This window comes from Mixophyes fleayi, chromosome 3, assembly GCF_038048845.1.
Source record: "Mixophyes fleayi isolate aMixFle1 chromosome 3, aMixFle1.hap1, whole genome shotgun sequence".
Taxonomy (NCBI): domain Eukaryota; kingdom Metazoa; phylum Chordata; class Amphibia; order Anura; family Limnodynastidae; genus Mixophyes; species Mixophyes fleayi.
In genome coordinates, this window is record NC_134404.1 from 86,390,690 (window position 1) to 86,413,559 (window position 22,870).

At 39.5% G+C, this 22,870-nt stretch overlaps 1 protein-coding gene across 3 annotated transcripts in view; it reads left to right on the forward strand.

The window, feature by feature from the left end:
- The window catches only part of SLC9A9 (solute carrier family 9 member A9), a 650,964-nt gene that overhangs the window by 41,397 nt on the left and 586,697 nt on the right, over nucleotides 1-22,870 (forward strand). For all 3 annotated transcript variants that reach the window (XM_075201923.1, XM_075201922.1, XM_075201924.1), the window contains exon 4: nucleotides 2,278-2,354. In XM_075201923.1, coding sequence (XP_075058024.1) covers nucleotides 2,278-2,354 — 77 coding nt within the window. The remainder of the gene's footprint in view (nucleotides 1-2,277; nucleotides 2,355-22,870) is intronic.

Below are 22,870 nucleotides of genomic sequence, written 5' to 3' on the forward strand. Positions count from 1 at the left end.
GTCAGTGCAGTGATGTCACATGATTTCCTCCGTGAATGAGGAAGCAGCCCTTTGAGCGCTGTGTGTTGGGACCGGGGTGCTGAATTAAATATTTCTGGAACACCTGGCTGTCACTGACAGCTGGGACTAGTGAGGTGTGTGACACCCTTTACTGACTGTCATTGTAAGACTGCAGTTAAAAGTGCTACGGAATCTGCTGGCGCTATATAAATAAATAATGGTGATGATGTTGAACAGGCAACAGCTCCACTGTTTTACACCAAAGGTTGGTCAGCAAGTGGTTAAATATTGATTAAGAAAATGAAAAATGTAATCGGAATCATCAAAACCCAGATTTTATTTTGTTTTATAAATCCGAAAACTGTTTCTTTGGATTTAGATAAATGCAATCCAAATCACAAGAACAAGACTAAAAAAAAAACAAGCCTGGAATATGTCACAATGAATGCAGTTGCATCATTCAATATAAGCGAATAAGAGGTCACTTTAAATACACAATAAGAGTGGTAAGCCTGGGGCAAGTACCTCTAACAGTAGCCCATATTCTCAACAGAAGACATGTCTGATTGTTAAGGCAGGTGGGTAATTCCAGGCATAGGTGATTCTTGCCCTATCTTTGTTGGATCACCCTCTTTGTGTACACAGTTTCCTATACAGTAGAAATCAGTTTATTCCACATATCCATTGCCTGATATCCGCGGCCTCTGGAGATATCCACTTAGCTAATATTTTCCTAACCTGAGTTTCATAATTCAATGCCTGGAAGTGTCTGATGTAATCTGGAGAGTATGTTTACATGTAATTTACAGATACATGCATTTAACTCAGGGCCATTACTAGTTGCTAGTAAAAGCATGCAAACTGGTGTGGGTATGCAACCCACTGGCCATCATGTTTGACATGTAGTGTCACTGGCATATAACGCAACTCCAGTGACAACCATATGTCAGATAAAAATACAGCAGAGGGAAGATAATTTTTTTTATAGGTGTGTTTTATCCTTATGGGCCGATGCATTATTCTTGCCATGACATCTTATTTTATACCTAAAATATTAATAATGATGATATTATAAAGGCATTTCTGTTAGTGTAAATCATTGATTTTGTTAACTCTGCTTTAACTCTACTTTACCTCCAATGCATGTTTTCAGAGCAATGCCTGTTTATCATACTTGCCTACTTTTTCTAACTCCCCTCCAGGAGGGGAGGTCGGGTGACATCTGTGGTAGGGGGTCATGATGTGGCAATAAGCTTAATTTGGCCCTGCACCCTGTAGCTCAAAGTTGCAATTGTATCATCTCGCTGTGGGGGGAGGTGTCAAAATGACACAATTAACTGCGAATCACGTCATTGAAACCTACATGCTGGACGTGGGAGGGAGGCCAACTTTTCCAGGATTTCATGAGATGTACCTGAAATTTGGTAGTCTCCCAAACATTCTGGGAAATTAGGCAGATATGCTGTATAGTAACTGGTAACAGAGGCAGATCTGATAGAATGAATGATCCACTTGTTATGTAAAGAGATGTTGGTGTATATTGTTTTTTGTTATTTTTTAGGTTACTCAATGTGTCAGCTGGCTTTGTGGTATTAAATGTTGTGAAATAATGAAGAGCATTTTCACAGGTTGTTTTTCTACCTAATGCAAGCCTCCCATTTGGCACCAAACTAAAAATACACATTACAGTTTTCTTGTGCTTGGCTGGTTAGCCACTAGGTGGCAGTGTTCTTTACTCAAAAACTGGTTTTAGCTATTTTGGAAGTAATGAAGAAACTACCAAAGAGTGCAGGCTCCCTTTTAACCCTTTAAGCGCTAAGGATGGGTGGAACTCATCTTGTACATCACCTTCTAAAGTGCTAAGGACGAGTCCCACTCATCTTCTGTATTTAAGGTGTTAAGAAAGCCCACAGATCACTTCCCTGATGATCTGTGAGTCTAGTCTTCTGATTCTACCAGATGAAAAGAATCTTTCCTCCATATAATTGTCTTTGTTAGTTTCTTCTGTGCTGTAAAATAGCTACAGCCAATTTCTGAGTAAAGAACACTGCCACCTAGTGCCTAACCAGCAAACAGAGAAACCGCAAAATGTTTTTCTTCTCTCTTGATGTACTTTAATGATTACACTTTCATGTCATACAACATCAACTTTTTATCGCGTTTATGCATGTTTAAAGCAAGATTCAGTAGAGTATATAACTTATCATTGATGGTTTTTACATTATTCTGCTTATTCTTTGCAAACAGTTGAGTAATTCTTATTCTTTTGTGCTGTAGAGACACTTCTTCCGCAACCTGGGAACCATATTGACATATGCCTTTTTGGGAACTGCTATTTCTTGCATAGTAATTGGGTAAGTTAAACTAATGCAACATGAGGTCTGTCAAATTCTGTCATTTCTAGGAAAACTACTTTTTAATTATTAAAGTTTTTAATTCGTACAAATCTATTGAAATCTGATGTTAGTATTGTTTGACACATTACCTCTTGGGATTTATAAAATGTGCCTTGTTTTATAACAATGGCATTATTTTCAGGTAATCTGATTACTAAACACGTTAGTTGTTTAGCCACAAATGTCTTTTTATTTATTTTTTTCTTTGAAAAAATATCCCCTTTTGTTCTGGGTAGAGGAAGAATGACAAATTTCAGAAAAATAAGGCCATAATGCTTTATATGGTTTACTCTACTGCTGATGGTGCACTCAGTACATGTATTGTATACCTGCAGCAATGCACCATTCTCTGAGCTTTCTATTTAATGATGCAATGTTCTTTCTCGGATGTATCAAAAAAACTTTGTATCTAAAAGCTTTAAGTAGGCCCAGTCTAACAGAAAACAGCAGCCAAAACCGCAGGCATGGAGTTAGAAAAATAGGGTATTTACAGTAGACCAACATACGAGACTTTGTTGTTGTTTTTTGTTTTTTGTTTGTTTTTTTACACAATTTGTGTTACCTTAGATTCATAGGCATGAGTTATTCTGTGACTTCTTACATTTATAGGGATAATGTATAGATGAACTTTATAAGAGGTTTTGTGCACTCCACTGCCACTTCCTGTCCCCACTCATGCTCTCAGTCACTTCACCACTTGGTAAGTGATTCAAATTATTTGTGGGGTAAGGCAGTGAAAATATCAACATTGAGGCAGAGTCCCAGACATGACATGTATAGTCCCACTTCTGGATTCACTGAGCAGGAACTTGCTGTGATCACATAGAGGTGACCTCAGTTCAGCCTAATTAGTTATAAGCAGGAGAGATCAGATGGCCACTACGGCTGGCTCGCTGTATGATGTACCTTACATCCGTAGCTACCTGCAATTGGTAGAGTAAATGTGGCAATGAAAGGGTTAAGCTTCATTCCTATGCAAACTTCTCTCTTCATGTTATTCTCCACATAATGTGCCTCTTTATTCTTATTTTCCCAATATGTATTTTCCTTTACTTTTTTCTTTTTTTGTGTTTGTTAACTGAAAAATGTATATAGTTTTTTCTTTTAATAATGTGATATTAGTATATTGGGATTCTTACAGAACTACTTTACAGTTTTATTTATCCTGCTAATTTATTGCCGTTCTATGTGTCTGTCAAACTATACACACTGTAGGAAAAAAGAAAAATGCATTTATCTACATGTAGGAAGTCAAGAAAAGATGAACAGCAGTGTAGTCAGTATAAAGCAGTAATGGGCAATATGATTCACTTTGGGGCCGAATAATGTGGCCCTCTACCCTTCAAAAGGGCCGCACATTACTCTTAATCTCAGTAATATGTTAAAATAATACATTTCATCATAGATACCTATTTATAATAACATTAGCAGGCCTTTTAAACAAGTGTTACCAGCTATAACAAACAAATGTGACAATAAAAAGGAAGGAGCTGGGGGCCGCAGGTGAAGGCTCGGGGGGCTGCATGCGGCCCTAGCCCGCCTGTAGCCCATCACTGGTATAAAGTAATAAGCATGAAATGTGCTCTAGTGCAGACTGCAGAATGAAATTAGAGGAAGTGCAAATCACGCAACACATATCAACTAGTTCTTTCACATTTTTTTTTCTGTTAATGTTTTTCTTGTAAGAGAGTTTTAGGAACTGGCAGCTATGTACTCATGTGTACAAATGTGTCTTCCGGGCTCTAAATGTTCAAATCTGTTTTCTATTAGCCTCCCTACAGTGTGTTCATGCTGGTCACATGACCTACTGAGCTATTTAGTTGCTTAAAGAATTGTAGAGCAAGTGACATCAGTGTGTATCCGCTGGAATATTATCATTATCAGTTGTCTGTCTGCGTTTTCTCAGGAAGCTCTTGACACCAAGATATGTGAAGGAATTTGGTGTGCAACACGTGACTTGTAGTTACATAACAACTGTTACAATACAAACTTGCAGTTCTCCAGCTAACTGTAGCTCTCTAGCTGCTGTGGAACTACAAGTCCCAGTGCATGGAGGCTTGTAGTTTCAGAATAGCAGGAGAGCAGCATGTTGTTTTCTTTCTTTCAATGAGGTCTCCATTTTTTAACTGTTTCTATGTTTCCTTGGGGTTGGAGTGCTGTTCTATGTTAGATTAAGAACAGAAGATCAGAAGAGGAGTTCTTTCCCTGCTATAGTAATCAATCCAAACTGACTGGCACTGGTTATAGATTTATGCTATGCAGTTCTTTTTCTTTTCTTTTCTCTTTTTTTCTTTTAAGGAGGCTGTGATATTTGGTCTTCCTGTTGTCACAGGACCAATAAAAACAATTAACTTATAACTTCAGAATTCTGTAACTAACCAACCTGAGCAGAATATCCCTGCAATGCGGAGACCAGTGCGGGGACTCCTGTTATAAACACTAGAACCCAGTCTGGACAGCACATGGCTGGTGCCTCTATTTTAAGAAGAGGAGCAGAAAAATACATTGACCAGGCTCCTAGAAGTTACCAACCCTGGGTTTCCAGACCCCAGATCTGTTGGTGAGTAGATGACTGAATGGGAACTTTGCAATTCCTGTGATCCCTACAAAATGTCTTAGATTTCTGTAACACTTCCTCCAGTATAGCTAAAATAGTAATTTAACAAAGCAGCACTTTTCAGCCTCACATACATAGACATGAGAACCACTTGCAGCACAGTAAACAGGATGAACCTTTGATAAACATGTGCAGAGTGAAGCCTGTAAACCAGCAAAAGTAGTGGCCACATGGAATGCAGAAAGCATTGTGGAGCTTGGGTGCAGTGCTGTCTGTGGGCTGATTCATGTTTGGACGTCCGTTCATGTAGCATATCTGTAACATATCTTGCGTGATTCCGCACTGAGCACGGACAGAAACTGACATTATGTCAATGAGCTTAATCATACTTGCCAACTTATGGCAAGTATGATCCGGGAGCCTGCCGGGGAAGGTGGGCGAGCAGGGGGCGGGGCTCTGAAAATCGCATCATTTTGGCCCTCGCAGCGTCTTGGTTTAATTCTGCCCACTTCACTAGGAAGTGGGCAGATCCGGGAGATTGCTACACTCTCCCAGGAGTCCGTGAGACTCACGCGAAATGCGGGAGTCTCCCGGACAGTCCGGTAGAGTTGACAAGTATGAGCTTAATTGCAGACAATTCATATCCTCACAAAACTGATACTTAGGTCTCCCTATGACTTGAAGTGGAACAGGGGAGGGAAAGGACGGACTAATGTAGCCCATGTATAGTAAGGGTGTTTCAGTGCAGATGTGGCCGATTCATGTCCTGTGTTTGTTGTAAGTACTCTTGTATTCAGACGTATCTTTTACACCCGTTAGAGGTCAGGTGTAAATCCCGGATGATTGTCATGACCGACACAGCATAGTCTTTGAATTAAAAATGACACATATGATTGTCTGTAGCTATCACAGAACCACTGTATGTAAATCAGACATACTACAAACGCATTGCGTCTGATTCATTAAGCAAATTAAAGCAAAAAAATGAGTAACTTTGAACCTTGGCAAAACCATGTTGCAATGCAAGGGGTGCAAATTAGTTTTTTGTTTTGCACATAAGGAAAATACTGGCTGTTTTATCACATGCATTTGCACGACAAGATGACTGCTTATATGACTTTATACTAAGATCTAGACATTATTCCCTAAATTAAGGGAAATCCACAGTAAAAAGATTTTGTTTTGCGGAACAAAATAATTTCATAGGTTATGGAGATTCTGTACATATGGAGGCGTACATGACTTTATGGGACACCGCACATGGTCCTAAGAAGTAGATAATCTGTTATAGACGCTGCAAGTGCACCAATTCATTAAAATATATGCATTATGTCTATTATGTAGCCACCCCCAATGTCTCTTCATTTTCATGAGTTATTATGAAGCTACCTCTCTATGGCAACATATATTATACCAGATAAAAGGATTAAACAAGCAAATTGTTATTTGAAAATCAGAAAAAGGTAAGTTAATGAGGGTCTTTTGTGGTGGTAGGCTGTACTTTGTGATGGCATTTTCACTTCTCAGGCCCATGCACAGAGAAAAGGGAAGACCTTGTTACATAGGTGTCCTTTGCGTGTTACCGGAGCAGATGAATATGGCAAGGTGCACACACCTATGACTGAGCACACTCGTAAATCTTTGTGGAATTGCACACATTTATATTGTTAATAAATTACCTCTACTGAGTATACAGATGTGATGCACTATTGTTTTTCATTTATGACACTTCATAATTGCTTTTTACCAACTAGCCCCTGGAGTGTCCCCTGCATATTTCATTGAAGAATGGTTTCCACAAATGTGTCTCTGATAACCGGATTTTAGTTGATTATTGTCACACGTCAGACCCGCGGTCCCTACGCCCAGAGTTCGGCTCTCCCTGACGCTGCCAGTCTGCTTTCCGTGTCTGCACATGCTTTTGTCACCTCCTACCCATTCATTGGGAGACTAATTATCCCTCAGGATATTTAAGGCACCTATTTCAAAGGTAAGGTGCCTGTTCTTTGAGTCAGATCACTCCAGCACTCAGACTTGGCTCCCTTTGTTCTCCTGCTCTTTAGACCGCAGACTACCGCTCCTTGTATCTAGCAACTCTGCAGTTGTCAGTGGTTTCCATACCTGCTGCAGACTATCTCTTCCTGTGTTCCAGCAGACTCTGCAACCATTTCCAAGCAGCCACTTCAGACCATCAGGCCTTCTCCAGTCTCAATTGGATTGTCACCTTTTCCCACCCTCTGGGTTCTCTCTACTTGTCTTGGCTGGCACTCACTTAGAGCACCACAACCTTCGGGGCAGAGGCCGCAAAGTCCACACTTCTTTACGGGGGTCCCTGCCGAAAACCATCTACCTTGTTAGACTCCACAATTCTGGGCTGAAAAGCACCTAGCCAGACATACTTCAAGAATCTGATCCATCATAGTGACTGTGACAATTATGATATTAAGTGCTTTATTTCAAATAACACACAGATTATGAAGATGGTAGTATTTTGAGGCTAACTCCTTTATATGGCATCAAACGTCAGTCAGGGAGGAGGAGGAAAGAAAGAAATGGTAAAAAAAAAAGAAAAATATAAAAAAAATACTGCGGTGTAAAATGTTAAGTTATTGTGACTGATTCCTTTTAAAATAATACTACCTAATTGTTTGTTTGTAACTTGCCAAATTTAATAGAATATTTTATTCTATTAAAAAAACATCCATGCCTAAAAATAGAAAACCATCCTTTATTACAAATGATGGTCCTCTTTCTTCACTGTCTTACTGCATGTTATTTACCATTTCTATTCTGTGTCCAACATCTGTTGCTTCCCACCTGTGTTATTGTTGTTCCTAATTATCATCCTCTCCTTTCCCCTCCTTTACAAATGTTCTGTGCAAATGGGGAAAAATTGTTATGTTGAACATGCAAAAAAAAATAATGATGTGGTCCTCTGTAATGAATTGCCATCTTGTGGCAAAGTGTGCAAATTACAGTGCTTAGAAATAATGTGTAATGTGTTGTGTGTGTTCAGGAGATGAGCAACTTACATGAATGTTAGGATTGGCATAGGGAATGTTTTGCCTTTCATATTTTAAATAGTAGTGTACTGATTTGTTTTTGTTGTGTGCTTTATATTGACATTTAGTGAAACTGGTCCAAATATTTATAGCTTACACCCAATTTGTGTGCTGGCTCCCCAAACAGTTTACTTGGGTTAAAATGTATTATCTGACGTTATCCAAATAGGAATGGATAATGCTAGAATTGATATTGCCTGGAATGTTCATAACTATATCCGTATTTTTATTTATTGACAGAGTTCGAGGCATACTTGCCAACTTTTCCTTGTTCGATTCAGGGAGATCCCGGGGGAGGTGTGGGGGCGGGGCTTGACGAATCACATCATTTTGCCACCCCCCCGTTCCATGTTGCCCTGCTCTCCCGGGAGCCCAGGGGGGCTCCCAGAAATGCGGGAGTCTCATGGACATTCCAGGAGAGTAGGCAACTATGCGTTACAGAACAGCAGCTAATGAATCTCTAGAGACTGAAATGTCTTTTACATTTCTGTCTCCATTACTGAAGTCATGTTGTCTTGCCTGTCAGTCTTTGATTAAATCTTGGTCTCCATGAAAATGGCCACTTCTATAGGCATCAATACATGGACATAGGACACAATTTCTGAACTGTGTCATCATGTCACAGATGACGAAGTCAACCACATCTTGTACTGGCTCATCATCAGGAAGAATGCCAGACTCTTCAGGGAGTGAGGGAGATCACCCCTATGTCAGGGAGTCTCCCTGACATTCAGGGTGAGTTGGCAAGTATGGTTCAAGGTAAGCAGAATCCATCAAAATCATGGGGGCCCCAGTTTTCCTGTGCACTTTACTTTGCCTATGTGTCGTAATCTTAGTATAAAAACTCAAGTAAATGATCCCTGTTTTAATCTGATGACTAGTTAGAATTATATTTCAAATCCAATACATCTACTGTATGTACACTAGTATATCTACTACAGCATAGAGTATCTATTGATAAAAATTCTCCTGCACACCTAATAATGTCAAATTTCTGGAAATTTGACTAAATATTTTTTTTTTTAGTGGTTGGCGGGCGGGTTAATTTTGTGGGAAAAATGTAACTATATACTATACTTATTTTCTAGGCAGTCAGGATGAAATGGTTCTGCCATTATGCATTTTCAGTTATTGACAATGGTGTCGTAGAAGAATATATTGCTTTAGAAAAAGCTTGGTAGACACGCACTTAGGGGGAGACTTCCTGTTGCCCAGAATCCCCACTGCGCTTGATTCTCACTCTGGTGTAAAGGGTAAGCAAGTAATTTGGTACAGCAATACCACCTTCTTGCTCAGATCATGACTTCCAGGCACAAGGAGAGGAGACAATGTAACCGTAGCATCGATGCTTTAACCACATGAATGCATTCTACAGCACTAATTGTAAGGATGCTCAGAAAAGAAGCCTCTCTGAGCAGTAAAGGAGCACGGTCTGGGAAACAGCAGCAAGTGCAGGACGACCCTGGCCAGTACTAGATCGTGATGCAGCCCAGCAGAAGGAAAGAAAAAGGGGGAGGGTGAGCCATCATTAAAATCTATACTGCAAAAAACCAACAAAGACAGAATTTGAGAAAGGCACCACGGCCATTGGACCTACTCCACATTCAGGGCCTGATTCATTAACATGCAAAATGAATGTATTTTGCATTTTTTTTGTAAACACATGTAAATTGGGCATCCATATTTAACATGGAGCAGATGTAAAGATGTGTCTGTTCTAACAGACAACACACTGCAGGATAAATCCAATACATATGTGGAATATAAAGTTTTATAAGAACGCACAGAAAATAAATAAAAACTATTAATGTCACCTGTTAATAGTATAGTCAAAAAAGAAGGTGCCCCCACACCATAAAATACATGAGGGTGTTAATGTCTATTGTACATAAAATGCATTTTTATAGTTGCTCTTGATTGCAAACACATGTTCTAGCATGCATACACAGCCATCACCACTAGTAATCAAGACTTATACCTGACCTGCTCGAGCTTGGCACGGACTTGCTGTACATTGACTACGTGAATTTGCTTAGTCCCCTCCCCATTCTGACCATGAAGTCATAGGCTGAAGTAAGGGTCCATTTAGCTTGAAGATGAATTGGATGTTGCTGCTTTCACAGGTGTATGATCCAATTCTGGGTATGCTCAGAGCGATTTTACGCAAAATACGGCTGTGGCTGGATCACTTGTAAATAACTTATTGTATAAATTTATTTAAAGGAAATAGTGCAGGGTGCTTATTTTTATCATTGCAACTGTACTGATTTTTTATTATATCGTGTGACACTTTGGTATAGGAAATATATTTATTTCTGAGGCATATGCCAGGGGAGGAAATGTGTATTATGCAACTGTCTGAAAAAAGGATCCCATGTTAATCTCATGTTAATTAGACCTTTTGATGTGTGAGTGTCCAACTCATCCTCTAACCTGAAGGCACAGGAAGGTTTTATTAGACTTGCTATTAGGTTTCCTCTGTCTCTAAAGTAGGATGCACGATGTCACAGCAAGTTTTAAGAACTCACAGATCTCACTGAGAACTAACTGACTTTTTTAAGTTAAATTGTGTTAGATGTAAGAATAGATTACATTGTGAGATCTGATGGAATAGTTCAGATGTGGCGGAGCCACATAGGATCAGGGGGTGGCTTTACCCCCTACTGACGTGCGTCAGAATGTGTATATAAAGAGAATTGGTTTGTACTGAAATGTGTTATTATTGTTCTAACTGACTTTCTGATCACTAGTACCTTAAACCAGTGTGAACTGTCCTTGTTAGAACACGAGCAAATAAACATCAATTTGCTTCAAGATCCTGCGACTGCTTCTCTGCTGTAATTCCTGTGCCCTGCAGATTAGACCAAAATGTAATCTGTTCTCCGGCTGTTCTGAGGTTGGAACCCAGCGTCTAGCATCAACGCTCTGCCCGCTACCCAGCAGCTCTGGCCAGTGTGATAGGCCAGGAAAGAACCATCCACAGCACCATGATCTACTGGCAGAGGTCAGGGGTACCAGCCCAGGTGCCCAGTGAGAGGGTACACTAGCAGCAAAATAAACCCAGAAGGAATCGAATATAGGTGTAGGAGCGTAGTGGTGGCAGCATTGTAAGCCCCTCCTACTGCAGTTAGAGGGCGCAATTTGGGAGAAAGAAAGGGGACAGTGGCAAAATAAGCCCAGCCAGTTCCTAGCAACAACAGCCATAGGCGATCCATCCTGTCACAAAGGCACATATCTGTATTTATGTTCCTTAATGAATAGGGCCCTCTTGCACATTCATGTAATTCCTGCAAAGCTACAGATGTCCTTGCCATAGAGAAAAACATCAATACTGTAAAATCAAAGACAAGTTAGGATCTTGTGATTTATTTACAAACTGACTTGGTTGACTAAAAAAATATTTTACATGAATGCAGTATAATGGAATCTGTTATCTTTAATTTAATAATGGGCTGTTGCAAATGTTGTAACCCATTCAGAACCTACAAGATTCCCCAAGTGACTCAACTTGCTAAATGTGTGGGCAGTACACAAATCATCGCAAGACATGATAAACAAACAATTTACTACTGAAATGAATTGATTAATTTGTTTATTATACTGTTATCTATTCCAGATTGATAGTTTAGTTTAGCAGTGCCAGTATGCAATCTTGGTTACTTAACCAATTGATGGGTAACAGGTGACCCTAGGGCTGCATGCTGTCTTCGCGGCCTTCACCTGCAACCCCTAACTCCTTCCTCCTTTATTGTCAGATTTGTTTGTTATAGCTTGTAACACTTGGCTTTAAATGACCTGTTGATATGTTATTACAGATAGGTGTGTCTTTCTTTGATTACATGTATTGTTTTAAGTTAGTACTGAACTTATGGGTAATATGCGGCCAGGATAAAGGGCCGCGCCCCCAAAGTGTATCAGGTTGGGCATTACTGCTTTAATTGGTGATGGACCCTCTCATGGAAGGTTTGTGGCTGGGATCAGATCTAGCAATGTAGCATTGGAAGGAATTTCTGTGACCAGTCGCCAGTACAATGGCCAATGTCATCAGGGTTTCAACTAGATCTAGTAAGGAACATGTTTAAACACTGACAGCCACTAATCCAGTAAAAAGTATAAAAAAGGGTATTTAAATGACTGATTTTAGATGCATTGTGGAACTATTGGAAAATAGCTGTTTTTTCATTGTAATGGAATATAACATTTGTGAACTATGACATGTTTGCACAATGTCTACAGTGCATTGTCGTTTGTAAGCACACCGGTACTTGTGCTCCTGCTTAACATTTTGCTTTTTCCAGCTGTACAAGGCTAAATGACAGGTTATACAGTAATTTACATGAACACAGTTGTGTGCTTTGTGAGATTTAGCCATAGATACCACTAGGTGGGAGTCACATCCTACAAATCGAAATGTATTCACCCTATATAGAAAAAACATGGCTTGCTGTTGCATTTTTTTTTCCACTTATCTATTTGATCCAGATGTTTCTGATTATTTACAAAAATACCATGTTCACTCTTCCACCATTGGTGGTAGGGGCTGTACTTGATTTTATTTAAAAATTTAAATGGTTCACTGCAGAATTTCAAAATCAGTGCTGATGCTGTGGAAATTCAAACATCACATTTCACATACCACCCAAGGAAAGCACAATATTGCTATACACTTAAGGAAACTCAAACCATGCACTGTTACAATTAAAGGGGACCTCAAAAATATCCTTTGCTTAATTGTATTTACCATTTTCTAGACATGGTTTCTTGTTTATGTTAACCCACTATGAGCCATAAGCAGAATTATGAGGTTGTGTCTGCTATCTCTTTGCCTGCCCTCTGTCATATATATTTTCAGCTCTTTCTACTACCCAATTATGTCATAGTCCGTCTCTATGATTATTGTATTGTGAGAGGAGAGCACTCAAAGGGTGTCTGTGTGTGTGTGTGTGTGTGTGTGTGTGTGTGTGTGTGTGTGTGTGTGTGTGTGTGCATGTATGTGAGAATTGTGCTCTACTGTAAGTTTTTTTTTTTTTTTAATATGGATTGTGGAAGTTATCAGGGAGTTGGATGACCATATAAAAGCACAAGGCAGTAGGCCTTTCTGATGTGGCGAAGGAGACCAGATGTACCTAGATGATTAAACAATTTGCTGATGGAAATGTTCTTCCTGTGTCAAATGTGAGGACTTCACTCCTGAAGGTGATTTACAAGAACATTTGAATGACAGGGATGAATGTTAGATGTTCACTACAGGGGCTAGATTTACTAAACTGTAGGTTTCATAAAGTGGAGATGTTGCCTATAGCATCCAATCGGATTCTGGTTATTTATTTAGGACATTCTACAGAATGACAGCTAGAATCTGATTGGTTGCTATAGGCAACATCTCCACCTTTTCAAACCCGCAGTTTAGTAAATATACCCCCAGAAGTGATTCAGGACTCCCAGCGGAAAAAACTTGTGTTCAGTCATTGCCATGTCACACCACCCTGAATCAGATTTGCAATTATAGCCTCACTTTCTGAGAGCTGTAATGGTGTCTGAGAGTAGGTGGTCATGTTCCTTATATACGGAGAGCAAAGGAAATCGTATAATAATCCATATCCTTTGCTCTGATTGTCTTACTGTTGGAAACATCTAGGTAAAGGAAGTAAAAGTCTGCTGCAGCATACATAGTTGTTTACAGGGCTTCCTTTGGCTAAAGCAAGTGATGGCTATGTACTAATACTGGCATTAAATGCAGATATGTTCTGAACTATAGGAACCAACCAACAGTTTATCTTGTATCTTTCTAGAGCCGGATGTCTCAACCTTTTTGTAATGTGTACCTGTATTGTACTAAACAGCTCCTAAAGTGTGTTTTTTTTATTTATTTCACACTCCATACTGTGTAATCTAAAACATCTATACTATCACCTACTTATATAAGTTTATGTACAAGTGTATATGTGTATGTGGAGGGGGGTGTATACGGTGGTATACCATACTGACACTTTTTCCACTGTAGAACTATCAAATTCCATTAACTTACATTCTGATTATTTTTTTCATGACACCACTTTGAACTCCAGAATAAACCTAATGCACATTTTTTAATTCTGGTTGCCCATCTACCGAGACAAGGTGACCGCACACAGATGGGTTCCTACACTAACACCTTATATTTATCTCTATACTAAAGGACATGCCTCTCCTAGTGCCTCCATACTACAAATACTGGTTGGAACCAGGCTATATATTGCTCTAATTGTAAACACCTATGAACAGATGGCAGTTACCCTCTGTGGGATTCAACTCACTCGGGTAGACCAGAATATATCCAAAATTAGACTTTATTACGACAGCACAACAGCACAAGACGTTCACAAGTTACAGGGTAAATGATAGCATGTATCCTCCAGCAGCCTCTTGCAGTCAGCACTCCAAAGTGATAATCTCGGTCTCTTTCAGAATCTTATCCTCCCGCAATATTACCACTACCGATTAGCAAAACAGTTATGGAGTCGCCCAGCCTGGGTTACTGGCTCACACCGACAATGTCCTGGTAGGGTTTCCTCCAGCGGTACCACGATGCCTGGCCCAGAGTCCTTTACACTGATGTTTTGTACACCAGGATCCACCAAAGTAGAATAGCTACACTACACATAGGGTTACAATTGTATATCAAGGAATGACACTGCACGCTTACATGAAACAATAAGACTTCTGACGCATTGTATCAGCAGTGTTACACAATATGTCTGTGATACATTTTGATACAATAACATTTATATTGATACATATTGATACATTTACAATGCTATTTCAGCCAATATATTATTGTGGAGGCACATTGCATATCATTTAGAAGTTCTAACCTCATTACCTCTCAGATTACCTGTAGACTTAGCTAATTAATATGGGCTGCCAGCTAGTTAATGCAGACATTGTTCTGATTACAAACCAAATCTAAGTTGCACCTCATAACAATGGACATTTGAGACAAATGGTAATTACATTAGCTAGCAGAAGCAAAATGACTGCTGCTGTCCTGTTGTTTTCACACAATATGGCAATATTCTTTATATTTATTCGACATACAATATTGCAGGTAATAGCAAGTGCAAAATGTATCTAATAACATGAAATAATAATACACATAACACACTAATGCTCTGGTGTATATACTTAGAATGGGCCAAGGATTAATAAATACATTAAACTGTGAGATACAGGTGATGAATACAAAGTTCTCAGTCCAGTAGTATCCCATTCCCTTACATTGGGTCAAAAAGAAGGCAGTCCAAACCTTTAAAGGAATACACAGGAAGATTGGAATTGGTCTGCACACCCTAATTTATCAACTGTATGAAAAGGTGCCATATTGCTGTGGCTTGATAAATTTGATAAATTAGTGTATGCGGACCAAGTCCACCTGTGTTTTGGTGCATTGTTAGTTTATTTATTTTTTTATTTTCACACTTTGTTCAATAAACAACAATGCAGAACATTTCCAACTAATAAAATAGTACAGCCATATAACTCTTTAGGAGGGTTAGACATAACAAAGCAATTTTTTTAATAAATTGTAAGGGATAGTAGAAGAGCAAGGAGAAAGAGGGAAGGGATAGACACAAGGGGGACAGGAAGGTCATAAAGGAAGAAGGGGGGGGGGGGGCAATTTTAGAAGAGTAGGTGGAAAACTATGCACATGGACCCTAATTGTGTGGTGTTCCTTTTTCAAATTGCAGTGGCAGCATAAAGCTATGTGAGTAAACTTTTAAGAATATATGTAGGTATCATCAGTCCTTAGTAGATAACATATACATTTAAATGAAATCTGTGAGTTTATATGTTCTCCCAGTGTTTCCATGGGTTTCCACAGTCAAAAACTATACTGGTAGGTCAACTGGCTGCTGACTAAGTAGTTGACTCTAGTATGCTTGTGTGTAACCTCCAATGGGGCAGGGGCTGATGTCAATGATTAAATATTTTATGTGCAGCAGTGCAAAATATGGTGGTGCTATATAAATAATAAATAAATGTGTTGAATTTTGTAATGGCCTCTTATAAAAGATAAATGCTGTATGAAATACTGTTGTAATTAAGCAACTCAAGTGGTTTTGTTCATATATTAGGGGCTGTGCCATTGTTTTTTCTGCAGACATCCTAAAGCTCATTTATGGCGCAAAGGCCACTTTAACCTAAGCTTTTTTAGATTAAAAATTATTTCTAGACCAGTATAAAAAAAATATTTGTTGCGTTAGTACCTGAAGGGCATTGTGTTTCTCTGGAATGCATTTTTTGTCTTTACACCCTGCCGACCACCGGTAGAGTCACTCCACATTGATGCCTACTCAATATTACTGTAATCCTGGACTTAATTCATGACATGGTTGTGCCATGGAGGACCCCCCAACTCAAATTCTGCTCACATTAACAGCAGGTATGAAAAAAGACAAGGGGGCGGGGGGTGTCATGATTATATCAAGATAATTAGGAAAATACTACGTTAATGTGATCATGATTTATCCCAAAAATATGAGTTTGTTTTGATAACATTATTTGCACCAAACTACTGTATGGAAGTTAACTAGTTGTTAATGTGTGATTGAGGTTTGCTTCAAAGGCCTCCTGTTTGTCACCTAGCTGTTAGCCCAGTGGTTCCCAAACTTTTGCAGTTCGCGGCACCCTTAGAGTCTCCAAATTTTTTCAAGGCACCCCTCCAAAATAATTATTGAGCAGTCCTGTTTTAGAAGTAGTTAGGTCAAAAAAATGTAATAAGTATTTAGGTCAGGACACTGCCCCCTCTGCATCCAGACACACTGCCCCCTCTGCATCCAGACACACTGCCCCCTCTGCATCCAGACACACTGCCCTCTCTCACACTGCACCCTCTGCCCTCTCTCACGATGTCCCCCCTCCTCTGTCCTCTCTCATGATGTCCCCCCTCCTCTGCACTGTCACGCTGTCCCCTCCTCTGCACTCTGTCACGCTGTCCCCTCCTCTGCACTCTGTCACGCTGTCCCCTCCTCTGCACTCTGTCACGCTGTCCCCCCTCTGCCCTCTGTTACGCTGTGTCCCCCTCCGCTGCCCCTCTCACGCTGTGTCCCCCTCCACTGCCCCTCTCACGCTGTCCTCCTCCTCTGCCCCTGTCACGTTGTGTCCCCCTCCACTGCCACTCTCACGATGTCCTCCTCTGCCCCTGTCACACTGTGTCCCCCCTCCACTGCCCCTGTCACACTGTGTCCCCCCTCCACTGCCCCTGTCACACTGTGTCCCCCCTCCACTGCCCCTCTCACGATGTCCCCCCTCCACTGCCCCTCTCACGATGTCTCCCTCCTCTGCCCCGCTGTCTGCCCCTCTGTCACACTCCTCTGCCCCTTTGTCTGCCCCGCTGTCACACTCCCTCTCACTCCTCTGCCGCGAGCAAGCCATAGGAAAAAATGAAGAGCACATAAACTTACCAATCCGCGCGGCGCCGGGACCCAGCAGTCTCCTCTCTCCCGCAGCTGTCACTAAATATCGACATCAGTGACAGCTGCTGCGGGTGAGAGGAGTCTGCTGGGTCCCGGTGCCGCGCGGATTGGTAAGTTTATGTGCTCTTTGTTTTTTTCTATGGCTGGCTCGCGGCACCCCAGTGCCAGCGCCGCGGCACCCATGGGAGCCGCGGCGCACACTTTGGGAACCGCCGTGTTAGAGTATTCAGAAGTGCCTGGTGTCAGACACTAGTTGATTACAGTTTATGGCCCAACCCCCATGGATGCTAAAATATTGGGAGATTTCTATAACTGGAAAGAACCAAAGAACCATATGAGTGCAGGTATATTTCTTATAGGGAAAAGTACATACAATCTGTACTTTACATAATTCATGTTTGGGGGGGGGGGGGAACTCTATACATATTTGTAACCAGTGGAACCAGCTACATAACATGTGATTGATAGATACCAGCCCCATAGGGAAGTTATAGAGAGAATATATATTCCCAAATAATCCATTTGACATAGTTGTGTTTCCTATGCATATGTGTGGAAAATCATATCCTGTTTACTGGACCTATAATATCCCTGCTATATTCTAGAAGAAAGTAAATTTAGAAAACTCATTTGCATTTATATTTTCTGTATGCCAATTTATCACCATTTTTATTTAATAAGCATTGTAACTTTTTTTATACATTATTATTATTATTATTATTATTATTATTATTATTATTATCATTATTATTATCCTTTATTTGTTAGGCGCCACAAGGGTTCCGCAGCGCCGTACACAGCATAAACAGTAGACTAACCAAGGTGAAAAATTACACACAGTAAACAAAAAATACCAAAATTTCAGAGACTCCGGGCAGGCTAATGCAGTAAAGACGGAGCAGAAGAACAGGTATGGAGAACAAAGGGAAGAGGGCCCTGCTCAAATGAGCTTACATCCTAAGGGAGGGTAGACAGAACACAGGCACACAGGGAGCAAACACAGGCACACAGGCAGCTCCATTTCAGCTTCAATCTTTGTGTTCTTAAACATGTGTCAGGCATGGTTTTTATAACGCTACATTTATGCAGAGGAATTGTTGGTTTGCTGTATCTCTAATTAAATTAGGTTATGATTGCAGTTTGAGATTAGTCAGGCACTGTTTAAAAAATTACATGTGAATCTCTAATCAAGCTTTTTAAATAACATTTTTTTATTTCTGTGGCGACATCCTCTCTAATTGTAAAGAAAGTAAAATCATTTCCGCTGTCCATTACTTATTCTTGAATAACTGCTGGATCTTGTGAAGTCTGCTTTGTAACCAGCAAGTGGTGCTAGGACACAATTTTTCACTGCATTAGTCACTCATCTTGCAATTTATTAACCTCATATAGTCCATATTATTACTTTAGTGACATTTAAGATTGATTGGGCAGACAAAAAAGCAAGCAAATCTTTTTTATTCTCTTCTATCAGCATTAGATCAGAGTCCTCGTTTATTTACCTATCAGATTAGGTCTAGGCATTGGCAGTACAATTTGTTGGGGGACATAAGAACATATGACCCTGCAGGCAATGATGATGTAGAGTGTGTCACCTTTAGGTCATTGATAACATCCATCACTGTTATCTAGGAGAAGCTTTTTTTTCTGGCTGTTTGCCATTTCCATGAAAAGGGTAAGATGCTGTTTGGCTTCAAATTATTTATTCACAGCGAAATCTGGACCTAGACTAGTTTCCAGGATTTTTGGCCCATCTATTATTTTTTGGTTAGCTAAAGATTCATTTATAAAGGTCTGTATTGATATAAGTATGAGGCCTGCAAAGAGGACTGTTCTGTGTCACATCAACCAGTTCTCAAAGGTATTGCACATGTTTGAGACAGCTTTAAAGCTTATACTGGTTACAAATCCACGATATGAATGAATGAACCACCTTTGTTATAGAATCAGCAGCAGCAATACCAGTGTAAACTAGTGCAACAAAAAAAGCAATCACAAAACTGCCTACATGCTCAGCTAATGTAAACTGATATATGACATTGCAAGCCATTATTCAAGCCAGTGTTCACTTTAGCCTGAAAACTGATGTCTGCTTTGCTTACTATAGGGAAACCACACTATTTTAAAACCACTCTAACCTCAAATGGGTTTGTTTCTTTAACTTTATTTTGTCTGTGTGCATGAAGGTACATGTGAAAATTTGTTCTATGTTTGGATATAAAACTTCCCGTGAGAGACTGGGGTGTGGTTGTTTTCACTCAGCTGGCAGCTATGTCTGGTCCTTGATGATCCCTACTCCTCCCTCCTACTCCTTCCTCCTCCTCCTCCTCCCACCATCCTCCCCTCTAGGTAATTAGCTGATAAGTAAATAAAGTCATTCTACTTGCAGTAGGAAAGCAGAGTGGTGCAGATGGAGCCAGGGAGTTGCTTTTTTTTTAGCACACAGGAAGAGTAGGTCTTGTATAAAAAATAAATGTAGGTACAGCAGACTCTGTATACACAGCGTACAAATTCTTGTGTATAAAGAGTCAGACCATCTTGGGCTTTAGGTGGAAGTATCCCTTTCCTTTGAATTATGTAGATGTAGAATAATAATTGAGGTGTTTATCACACATAAATGTATTGTTTGGTTTTTTTTGTTTCTTTTTTACCCCTTTGTTAATGAATTCACCAGGATATTGACGGCATTCAAGGGATCAGGTTTCACAGATAAAATATATTTTTTTAAACTGAGAAGTTGCAAAAATTTGCTGCCTGTCATATTCACATCCTTTTTAACCTACTAAACTCAGACATTTTAGTGTGATACAAATATGTGCAATGTCTACATCTTTTTGGCACTTTCATGTGTGTATGAATCTATTCTACCTTATTATGTCTGTGGCAAAATGACAAACCAACCATATACATACTATGGAAAATCTGTCTAGGAACACTGTTTTACATATATGTAATGTAGTAAAAGTATAACTAGTAACACATGTAATGGTGTTCTAAAATACAGAGTATGTAGAGTAGATCATCATGTATGAATGGATGAGTGAATGGGATCTTATGTTTTGTTTGTATTGCTAGTTAGTGATTTGTTTTGAATGTATGTCCTTTTTGAATGTTTTTTGTTGCATTAAAACATAAACAAAGATGCATAAAAGGCATATGTAGGGCAGCTGCTACACAAGGGACACCCTAGAATGGGCTTCAAGAGAGGAAATACACGAACCTGCTACTCTCCCTACTCGAGGACTTGAGGCATTCAGTTTTACTACAGTACCTATGTCAAAGGGGAAGCATGAAAGATCATTTTAAAATTGCCTCTATTTAGAGGGCCGCTATTTTGTTGGCAACAAAACATTAAAACCCATGGCCTGGAGGATTTTGAAAAATCTTACAGGCTGTTTACGAGATATAGCAAGTGAAATGGTGACACATGTCAACGGTTTCAGTGTGATAAAAGAATTTGGTAGGAATGAAGCAAGGATTGTACTTGTATTTCTAAAACTGCCTTTGTTCAAGTTAATTGTCAAGTAGTGATGTCTAAGACCATATCCACTCTTTACTGCACAGAAAGTAGATGGTGGGAACTTTAAATAGTAGGTTTTTTCAGGATATTAGCATATTTAGATGTCTTATATTTGTTGTCTGTAAAACAGTGTGGCTTAGAAGGAGCAGACACGGAGGTCCTCATTAATAATATTAAAAGACCTTTATGTCATGGAAGTATAAAGCGCCCCTTTTATTAATATGTGTTAATTAAATATCTAGTCTGGCCAGTAAGTCTTGTCGTTTGTAGTATGGGTCAGTATTTGCTTCAAATGGGAAGCCATGACTGCTCAAACTGCTATGTGATTGCGCAAAGGATCATCTGATACTGGAACCAAAGGAGGTATTTGACTCTGTGACCTCTCTCTGTGACGTTGGTTATTCATCGTACACCCTAAAGTCAGTCATTGAAATGCAGCTGAAGATTCAGGAACTCCGGATGTCTCTGAACACACCATCAAGTACACTTTAAATTAAGCCAAAATGTAGGTCATATTAAACCTGACTTAGGATCTGTTGAACAAATTGCCCACCAGAATGTTCAAAGTTACCAACGCTGCTTTTGAAACACTATATAACAATACATGTGAGTTAGAAAAACACACAAACAGAAAACATCATGCCAACATTATAATTTAATTATTGTAAGCATGGATGAGATTTACATAATTGAATGATTACATTCCATTATCTATATAGCAGTCAAGTGGTAATTTGCAAGACCAGCAATAAGTGTTTTAAAGTATAAACATTGTTGGTTGCTAAATCTTGAATGCTGAAGAGCACAACTATAAAAGGATAGTATTCTAGATAATGCAAGTTGTGTTAGCACAAGCATAGGTTAATGTTTTTATACCTAATTAGACCATTGTAGCAGTGATCTTGTGTTTGTGACCTTACAAGTGGTGATTCCAATGCTGAGATCTTGTATTAAAGAGTTTTCAAAGCATGTTGTTTGTTAAGCAAGAGTGGAAAGAAGTCACTGCAAGTAATGTCACTTATTAAAGATCACGTTTAATCACACAGGGTCAAGCTTCTGCTATAGAGGTTAATAGAGACATAAAGACTAATCTCAAAAGGTGAAAGTTTAAATGAAAGTCTGACAGTATCTGTTAGTGGTTAGATTCCAAAGTGAAGAATTGTGTAATTTTTCCATTAGCAACAACATGATCAGTTGTTGTGCCCTATCACACATGCAGTGTTATCCGCAGAATAAGTAAGAGCTTGAAGTTGCATGGAAGGTATCGGTGGTGTCACATGGGCCCTTAAATGCAATGTGTAAAGCACAGTGTCTAACTGATCCAAATTGAAATATTTTAATACCTCACAACTATCCCAATCTCCACTCTGAGCCACTCTCGCTCCTCTTGTTTCAGCTGTGCCCACTTCCGCTTAGAATGTAAGCTCTCTAATGAGCAGGGTCCTCCATACCCTTTGTTTTCATGTCTGCATTTATTTTGTCTGCCTTGTTTGTACTTTTTTTTTACATCTGTTTTGTTTTATGTATGTCCTTGTCTTCCCTACTGTACGGCACTGCGGAGCACTGTAGCGCTTAACAAGTCTACGATAATAATAATATATTTATAAATAATATAAATCAATTGATATGAAGTTTTTGGAGTTATTGCATATTGCTCTTAGGTTTTTATAACCGTTCTAATTACCCTGGAAAACCTAATTCCATGAATCCTAATAAGTTAGGTAGTCTGGTAGAAGGGTAGGAAAATACAGTTTCCATGTAAAGAGTAGTTTGGGAGACCATGTGATTGACATAAAAGGACTTGTTGGTGTGGTTGATTTTATTTTAGTGTTGCCTTTCCTTTAAAGCTGATGATTGCCTTCAAATTAAAACTGTCTGCA